The following is a 9,649-nucleotide window of genomic DNA, read 5'->3' on the forward strand; positions in this document are numbered from 1 at the left end:
TGCTCAGGATTCTCTTCTGCTGCCTTGAAGATCCAAGTGTGTGGGGGGGAAGGGGGTGTGACAGGAGCACCCACATTTCATTTTTCTAGCGGCAGTGCATTTGTGTTCTTTGCAAATAATTTTGTTCAGTTTTGGATGTTCAGGGTCAGAGGCTTTAAAAAGAAGGGAGCATTAGTTGGTGGAGAATAAATCTCTGTTAGAGATCTCTATGAGTTTTAGAAGCTGTTAGTGACTGGGCAACACAGTAGACTTTAAAAGTTCACAGGATTTGTGGTCCAGAGTCACTTTGGCATATTTGAAAAGGGGCACCTGGTGTGGTTGTAGGAAATCACGGCTGTGGCAGTGTCTGACTGTGGTTCCTCGTCAAGCACTGGAAGAGAAAAGCAGAGAAAACCTTAAAAGCAGGAACAGGAGCATTAAACAGCTGTCATAAAGAATTCCCTGCTGACACATTTCAGTGTCAACTGGCACAAGAGATCCCAGGAAGGAGATGTCAGTCAGGGAAGAGTTAATTGTTCCAGCAAAAAGTAGTTTAGATCAAATCCTACCTCTTCTCTCCCCCGCTGCCTCGGTGTGGTGCTCAGTGAAGGAGCTTGTACCATCACAGCACTGACAGTGACTCCTCAGTGACTGAGCTAATAAATGGGATGAAACTTCAACTGCCTTCTCACACGAACACACAGAGGGACTTGCAGAAGAGGGAGCAAGACGGAGGGAAAATGCAGACTATGTTTACATTCTAACACAGGCAATTGAGAAAAATACTCTTATTTCTCCAAGACGATGGATTTAGGAAGCCCATCGCAGAAGCACAGTAGGTGGATTTACTCTTTTTATTGCATACACTGGAATTTTAGCTAGAGGATAAATTGCACTCGTGCTTGTGGGCTCTGTTGTTGTTTAGTAGTACTTTGATACCATCACATTACTCTTCCTTTTTTCTCACTTGCTCAGAGATATTTAGCTGTTTGACCCTGTTTGTAAGAGGGTAATATTTTTTTAGATCTTATCAGCACACTGTCATTCCAAAAGCTCTTTTATCTTTAGGAAGGTGTGTTTTATTAATTATGGCCATAGTATCTAGATGAGTATGAAGACTTAAGTAAATGAAAATCCACCCCACTTACAGCAAAGGAAACGTGCACTGCTCCAGAGGAACGGGAATGCTGAAGACACAGCAATTCCCAGCTGTTTACTCACGGCAGTTCCAGCAGCTGCAGACACTGCATGTGAGTGTGCCTGGCAAAGTTTGCTGATGGAGGAAAGGAAGGATGGCTTTTAATAAGAGGCTGCAGCAGAGTGCCCTGTGCTGGCCTCTCCCCATCACTCCCTAACACCATCCCTCACTGCTGCCTGGAGCAGGCGCTCGGGGCTGAGCTACCTGTGCTCTCAGGGGTTTCAGGAGTTCTGCTGAGCAGACTGTGCACTCACTCTTATCTTTGCCTGTGGTGCACAGTTCATCAAGGCCATTAACATGTGTAGATGTCAGATATTCTGCAGTGGGGTGTGTGTTTCTGGGGCTCTGTGTGTTTGTCAGCTCATGCCTGTGCAGAGGGGGGTGTTCTCGTGCCTGTCTGTCGGAGGCTCACATCCCCAGGGAGGGTTGTAACACTTCAGCTCTCCCGTGTGATGAGCCGTTCTGAGGAGATAATTAATCAGGCAAATGACTGACAAGTAAATTACACAGGCAATGCATCTCCCTGTAGAAGCACCTGCAGGCACTCAGGTGCTGCGCAAGCAGGTCTGCAGTTCTATTCTTGCATTTTTCTTCTCTCCGTGGGCTTTATATAACCTTCCCCACTCATCTCACATGCACTTGCACAGTCCTACTGGGATGATTAATCCTCCTCGGGAAGAGCTTTTTTAATAGTGCAATACCCGATATTAGATTCAAGCTTCTTACAGGCTGGGTAGGGATAAAGTCTGGATTCTGTGCACTGGGAATCGTGGCCATGCCATCCCATAAATGAAGTTGTGGTGTGGCAGCGACTTTGCCGATGCCTGTCACAGGCAGTGGGTGCTGGGTTCCTTGCTGGCTGTGCAGCCCCCGGCTCTCCTTCCCTGGGGGCTCAGGGCAGTGGCTGTGCTGGGAACTTTGCTGGGCACTGCTCAGGGCAAGGCAGGGCTGACTGCGGGCACCACCCGAGCTGGGCACGGCTCCCTCCTCGGGCAGAGCAAGGCTTGGCTTAATGGTCAGTTCTTAGTGTGAGGAGCTGTGCAGGTCCCACGCTCCCTCTTCACTGGGGAAGGTGCATAATCGGTGATTTCGGGAGGAGGCAGCGCAGTCACAGGCTGAGCTTCCCCCGCCACGGTCCGTGCGCCCGCAGCGCATCCCGCTGGCAGCGGGGACAGCGCGGGGGGACAGCGCGGGGGCTGCCCTGTGCCCTCCCCAGCACCGGCGCTGCCTCCAGCTCTGCCTCCCCAGCACACCGCAGGTTTCCAGCTCCAGATCCAGCAGCGTTCGAGGGCACGTTCCCGCTCCGGAGCCTGTGATCACAAGCTGCTCATAAACTTAGAGACTCCAGCCCCCTTCATCTTTTTTTTTTTCCACATTTGCAGGCTTTGTATTTTCAAACTGCATCAGTTCTTGTGAACCAGAACTCTGTCTTTGTTGGTAGGAATTAACGGTGTATTTCTGGTGAAAATTATCAATTCACTGGTGACCTTCACTCACTCCCAGCTCAGCCTGACACAAGGTAGTGAAGACCTTTGGTACTCATGTTCTTCTAGCAAGTTTTTCATCTGGGGTTTCGTTCTTTCCCTGCATTTCTGGGCCAGCTTTCATGCCATGTCCCTGCCGTTTGGCCATTCATGTTCCTAAGAGGTTGGTTCTAACCCTTTTAAAAATAAACCCCAGCTGAGGTCAAGCCTGGCAGCACAGCTTTGATGCTTGCTGCTGGAGCACAGGATTCAAAGTTGAGTCCCCCACAGTTCTCTCCTCCCAGCGCAGTCTCTTCATTTATTCATCCATTATTAACTGGTGATTTGAGTACCAGATGCGTTTGGGGGGCATCCATAATTCATCACCGAGAAGGAACAAACCGTGGCCTGTGGACAGTCAGGACTGAGCTAAATTCACTGGGTGTTGGGGGCAGGGATTTCCATTAAAGAGAGAGCAGTACCAGGGCATTGGCCACCTGTAAGCTCGGCTTTTAGTAAGGATTTGGATCCTGGGAATTCCTGAGGGCTGTGCCTGAACATGAGAGGGCAAACCTAAGGTGGGTCTGGGTGTCACTGAGGACACTGAAGCTGCTGCTGGCAGGTTTTGGTGCTCAGACTGCCTGATCAAATCAGCTGAATTCTGTGCTCTCATTTCATCAGCAGGGAATGGCTGAGAGGGGTGACAGCAGTTGGAATTTGGCAGTGATGAGCAGAGAGATGTGTAGGGACTTGACTTTCAGCAAGTTCCTGTGCTGAGCATGAGCTGCATCAGCTGGGTGCTATTTGTGGGACAGCCCTGGTGCTTGGGATGTGACAAGGCCTGAACTTGTGTCTGCTGAACCCTCTTTTTAGCTCTCCTGGATTTTGGTTCAGGTTTATGTGATTTTTTTGTCTGCAGGCAGGAAGTACTTGAAAAACCCATCTTTTAACAGCAAGACTCAAAACTTTATAGCAAACACCTAAACTAGAGATGGCTCAAGTAACTTGAATGAAATCCCTTACTTTGGATCTGTGGGGTTGCACTAAATGGAAAATGTTTCATAAAATTGCATTTTTTTGGAGGGGTTGTTTTTCATGTCAGATTAAAAAAATAATATTTCCCCAGATGTTCACAGAAACCTGTTTCTTCTACTTGGGAGAAAAATGTGCAGATTTTTTGGTTGTTTTGAAACACCTCATCTCATTTAAGGTTATGTGTGCTAGTAATCTGTACTCCATGCTACTAGGTGCATCTCATCTGTAGTGTATATATATGAAATATATACTATATACTACCTCAGAAGTAATATTTACTATACACTAGTTCATGTGCTTTTTCAGTCAGTAACTATTTCAATGAAACAAAACATTCTGATCCAAAATACATGTATTATTTTGGGAACTTTCCTTTGTGGAAGTGCTGAAAGAAAACCTTTCCAATTCTTTTCACTGTTCTCTGCTGCAAAGCCGTCCACTGATGTTTCTGGCACCTGAAAGAAATCTGAGCAAATATAGTTCTTACAAGACACAAACCGAGACTTGTAACTGGGGTAGAATAAATATAATCACTAAAAGAAAGACAGGGAGTTTTGGACCCAAACCTTCCAGTCCCATCTGCTTTAATCCTGCCTGTGCTGGTCTGTGTTTGTCAGGCTGAGTCTCTGGTTCCTTGAGGAGGAGAAGCAAAGGGAGGCTTTGGCACATTTGCTGCTCCTTGGAAAGGAGCTGGAGTTTCGGTCCCGAGTCTCTCCCCTGTCTCACTGCAGGCCCATCTGGGAGGGAGCAGCGTTCTGGTGGAGGTTTTGCAGCACAGCTCTGTCCCACTGCTGGTGTTTTAGAGCAGAACACTTCACTGGTGGCACTGGAGGGACCACGGCACCATCAGTCCTTTGACTGATGCATTTCATTAGTGACTAGCACGGCTCAACACATCCCTTCTGGTTGTGTTCTCAGGGTGGTGTGTGACCACAACAACGTGTCACTGCAGTTCTGCTCTGGAATTAGCACAGTCCTGAGGGGAGGGAAACACTGCCCATGGAGGTGCAGCCCTCCCAGTGCCTGTCTGGGAGCACAGTGACCTGTGAAGGGGATGGGTCTGGCCTTCCCAAGCTCCTGTGGAAGGTGCCATGGAGCTGCCTATGGATGACAGGGCAAAGGAATGCAATTGCTTTCTATAATAAATGGGCTTTGTAATTTTTGTAGTAGTCTCTGACTGCCAGCTGGGAGGAGGGGGAAGGGAAGGTGAGCTGGCTCACAGGTATGAAGCAGAGCTCAGGATTTTAGCTGTTTAACGCAGTTTCAGTTCCACATCTCTCTGCATCTTGCAGAGGAACCTAATTTTTTTAAATCTCCACAGGCTTCTCGGAGACAGAAGATGCTAATTTTAGAAATGTGGCAGCTCGTCTTCTTCCCCACCCCCTTCCATTTGCTGCCAGAATGCTTAACAATCCTGTAAACAAGCTGTAGGAAAAAGGGGAATAACCTCAAGAGCTGAGGGTGGTGGCCTCTTGTCAGTGGCGTTTTTGGGGCAGGACTTGCCCCCTGCCCGTGGGTCTTGAGTTGGGGGCCAGTTTAAAAATAGCAGAGTAACAGTTGAACTGACAGCGAAAAGGAGTATTTAAAGGTGCAGTGATCGTGGCTGGCAGTCCCTCCACTGACCTGATTAATTCTGCACCAGTACTCAGGATAGTCTAAATGAAAGCATTGCGTAAGAACAGTGCTGGGAAGTAAAGGAACAAGCCCAAAATTTTCCAGCGGAGCTTGGATATGTCTTGGTGGGTGTTTGTCTGTACCAAAAACCTGAGGTGGGAATTGCACCTTTCTCACAGGGAGTTCATCAGAATGACAACATGCAAAGTACACTGGAACAACTTCTGATTTGAGATACCTTTTCACTGTGCAGAAAGGTGTTGCTGCACCTGAATAAGAACCCAGAGCCCAAATCAGTGCAGACAGTGAGCCATAATTCCCACACTGTGCTGCTCTCCTCGTGTCGCTGCACCTTTATCCTCTGCTCCCACCTCGTGTGTGAGAGCAAAGTTTGGAAAACGTCGATCCAAACTCAACTGTATCAGGGTTGCAGCTCTCTGAATATCAGGCCTTATGGGTTTGTCCTCACTTTTGCAACAGGTGGAGTGGTCTGAGTGTGTTTGGTGGAATTTTCATGATGGGACTGTTTATTTAAGAACTTCCCATGCAAAGCACCCAAAATCACTTTGGCTTACAAAGGCCTGGCACTTTTGGAAGCCTTTTGTTGTAACTGCTCTTGTGGGCACTTGAAGCTGTGTGTACAGTGATATGCAGGAAAACATTTAAAATTAGGCATTTGTTGCTACTTCAGAGCATCTCTGTGACTAAAGGTTTTCTGTCAGACCTACACAACACACACGTGTGTGTTCAGTTTAGAAAACCGGCTATTTTTAAAGTAGGAAATGTGAGGCAGTGAAGTGTTCATTACATTCGGAACACGTGGATAATAAATCTGCTTAAATTTAACATGCATCCTAATTTTGAAACACCCTCGAGTGTCTGGAAAGTTTAACAAAGCATGAATGCCTCATCTCCTTCGTGCCTGCACAGAGCAATGCATTTATCCTTCCCAATTTATTTGGAACAATGGAGCAGAGTGCAGCACAGCTGCTTCTTGTGGCCGCAGCCATATGTGTCTGCTATTGCTAATTAGTAATCGATTCCCCCTCGCCCTGCCCTCTCCGTGTCTGAGAGCTGTGTCTGTGCTCAGGAATCCGTGTCACAGCTGTGACTGAATGAATTGCGAGTTTTGATGTCGGGGAGAGAATTAGCTCAGGAGATTTTGTCATACGTGTCAGATGTTCTGAGTGCTGTCTGCTGAAAAATGAAATGATTAACTCGTTTCTTTGCTCCGTTCCCATCCTTGGGTGTCTGTCGTCCCCAGCACACACCAAAGATGCGATTTCCTGAGCAGCAGGTTCTTACCTGTTTCCAAGGACAGTTTATACAGTTCAGGCAGCCGTGATTCTCTGCTGGTTGTGGTTGTCTTGTGCCTTTTGCACAGCTCTGCCACAGTGCTGACACGGCTTCTTGGAGGCACCAGAGCTCTGCAGACAAGGGGCTGTAGGGCAGGAACCTGTCAAAAGCTCAGAGCAGGGAGTGTGAGTGTGCTCCTTCCACTGCCAGCAGCAGAGACATGGAATAAAGGAACTGTGCTGGGCTGCACTCAGGCAGGATGCATTTCTGTTTTTAAGGGGAGAAAAAGGACTGTGTGGAGAAATAAAGGGGTCTGAGGTGATTTAACATTGATCTCTGAGGGCCCTGTCTCTGTTGCGTGGATGCCTCTGTGATAACCAGGTTTAACACCTCACTGGAGGAGTTGGCAAAACTAAGTGGAAAAGACAGGGAAAGTGTTGGGAGGTGGGAACAGCAGTGACAGGGAAGGGAAATGATCCTCAGGATCACAACTCCTTCCTGGGATACCCGTAAGATCTGCCTGGTTCCCGAGGGCAGGCGGGTGTTTGCCTGAGGACTCTGGTTGTACAGACCTCCTGCATTTTGGGGGAGCAGTGGCTGGAGGTGAGGCCTTGGCAGAGCCACAGTCACTGTCCCAGGCGGGGTTTGCTTTGTGTCCGGGCTGGTTGTGGTTTGTTAGACATTTAAAGGTGCAACAGAGAGAGCAGCTGTACAGCCAGGGATAACACAGCATTTCACTTGTCACCTGTAAAACCTGGAGGGACAGAGGGGAGCAGCAAACCAAGGGCTTTTTTTTTTCACATTTTCCCTTTAACGATCTGCAAAGAAGCAGCAGGAATTCCAGCAGCAAACATACGTCTGTCAGCAGCTGTCGCTGCAGCAGCTGCAGATTTTATCACCTGCAGACAATGTAAACTACTTACTGAAGTGTTTATGCTTAAACAAAGTGGCCCAGACAATACTGTTTCTCTCATTTTCAGATTCTTAGTCAGAAGTTTACAAACACGTTTGGAAACTTGTTTATAAAGCACCACAGGAAATAGAAATGCAACATAAAGGCTCATGGTGTCTGTGGGGCTGGGGTTGTGGCACTGGGGGATGTTCTTGACACTGAAGTGGTTGAGAACTCAGGACTAGTTCAGTGTGTGGGCAGTTGAGCTTTAGTTCTAAAGGCTTTCTAAGACCCCAAAATCTATTTGAAACTGTCTTTCCCTTCTTTCTTCGTTGCCTTCCCCCCTTCTCTGCTAGACACAAGCATCTTCCCATCTTATGTAATACAGATTTGCTGGGAAGAATGTGTGTTCCCTGAAAACCCTGAACAACCAGAATGGGCCTTCGCAGAAAACATGACACCAAAACACTTAAGTTCTTCCAATCTCTGAATTAGAAAAAGATCTAAGACTGAAATGATAAAGAATGCGTGTTGTCTGTTCAGAAATGCTGTGGTGAAAAAATTGCACAGCACCACAGCATCTCATTGCACAGGAGGGCACAGAACCTACTTATGCAAAGCATCTTCCTGGGATGAGCAGCACATCCAGTGCCAGTCACTCTGCCCCCTGTTTGAGCTGAAACTGGAGAAGGTGTCGCTTGCAAGCTGTGAGAGTTTTGATAGCAACCTTCAAGGAAATTGTTGTTTTGGTTGAACAGACTGTTGGTGGTTGGTTTTACTGTTTCTACCCCACAAAGATAATTTTATTTGGAGAAGCCTGTCTTGTACACAGTGTGCTGGGCTTCTCCTCTTCTCTGCAGAAGGCACATGTGAAGGTAGCTCGGGCAACTGGGGAGAATTTCAAACTGCAGAAAAGAAGAGGAAACTGTTTCTGCACTAGACTGTGCATCCCTGTGGCATCATTTGGTGCAGGACCGGAAATCCATCCTTCTGCTGGATGTTGTGGAATTTACTGTCAGCTCAGGATCGAATGTATGGAAGGATCTTGTCCTTTTCTAATCTGGTTGTGTTAGTCTTGGTAACTGTCTGTAAACATTTGGCAATCAAACCTTAATTTGAGACTTCCCAATTCTTCATATGTTAAAAGAATGGTGATTTTGTTCTGTGTCTTGCCACCTGCTGTTCTCTTCTGTGGCAAAGCACATTGGTAACTATGGGAACAAAAACTTAAGAACAGACACCCACATGTGTTGAAGTTGATTTATAGAAGGTCTTGAAGTGATGCCACGGATTGTGAGACAGGGAACTATCTGGATGGAGTTTGATGGCTCAGTGAGGGCTCAGGGTTTGGCTTTCCCGAGTTGTTCACAACATCCCCGGCGCTGTGGATGTTCCACTCCCCGCTTTGTCTCTCCTGTGCTGGAACGTGCCTGTGCTGCCGTTCCCATTTGTCCCCAGCAGTGCTAACACTCCTCCCCTGGGCTGGGCAACAAGATGTGCTGTTTCTATCAGGAAATAAGTCTTAGAGTGTGATCAAATGTGGCAGCTGGAGCCTTGGGATGAAGGATGTGTGTGTAGGTGAGTGTGTAGTTAGGTGACAATGCAGCCCCAGAGTGTGTGGCACTGTCACCAGGCAGACCTGGGGGAGCAGTTGGAGCTTAGGGAGTTTGTGCTCCTGCTCTGGAAGTGCTCCATTCCTTCCCAGTGGGATGGTGCTGTGGCAGTGGTCTGTGAGGGACCTGTGTTCTCTCTGGACTGGGGATCTGGAGCTGCCAGTGGGTCACACCATGGGATGAAGCTGCACCCCAGTGAGTGTTAGGGACACTAATAGGGCTGGCTGTGACTTCCAGGGGCATCCCCACAGCAAGAGCAGAGCTCTGGCATGTCATTGCTCAGCTCTTCCAACATCACCTTGAGCTCTCCCTGCGTAGCTGGGAAGGTAGGAATTGAGAGAATTCCTGGCCCCTTTTAGTCCCTTCTTAGGACTTAAATCTTTGTGATGTGACAGCACCACACCACAAGTCACTCTTCTGCTCTGGTTGGTAGAACCAGAGAGTTGGGAATGGGCAGTGAAGGAATTGGGGCATGCTATGCTCTGGATAATATGGATCTGACAACAGTGGAGGTTTGTTCTTGCTCTCCAAACTGGAGTGCTGTGACCTTTCCCTGCCA

General features: G+C 47.9%; 1 protein-coding gene across 6 annotated transcripts in view; it reads left to right on the forward strand.

Moving 5' to 3' along the window:
• The window catches only part of PLCH2 (phospholipase C eta 2), a 71,813-nt gene that overhangs the window by 16,577 nt on the left and 45,587 nt on the right, over positions 1-9,649 (forward strand). The window contains exon 1 of one of the 6 annotated variants that reach the window (XM_017831257.1): positions 628-814. The exons of the other annotated variants lie outside the window; for them this stretch is intronic. Coding sequence (XP_017686746.1) covers positions 784-814 — 31 coding nt within the window. The 5' untranslated portion in view covers positions 628-783. Of the gene's footprint in view, positions 1-627; positions 815-9,649 lie in introns of those variants that run through there. 6 annotated transcript variants of the gene reach the window in all.

This window comes from Lepidothrix coronata, unplaced genomic scaffold (genome assembly GCF_001604755.1).
Source record: "Lepidothrix coronata isolate B3197 unplaced genomic scaffold, Lepidothrix_coronata-1.0 Scaffold188, whole genome shotgun sequence".
Classification (NCBI taxonomy): domain Eukaryota; kingdom Metazoa; phylum Chordata; class Aves; order Passeriformes; family Pipridae; genus Lepidothrix; species Lepidothrix coronata.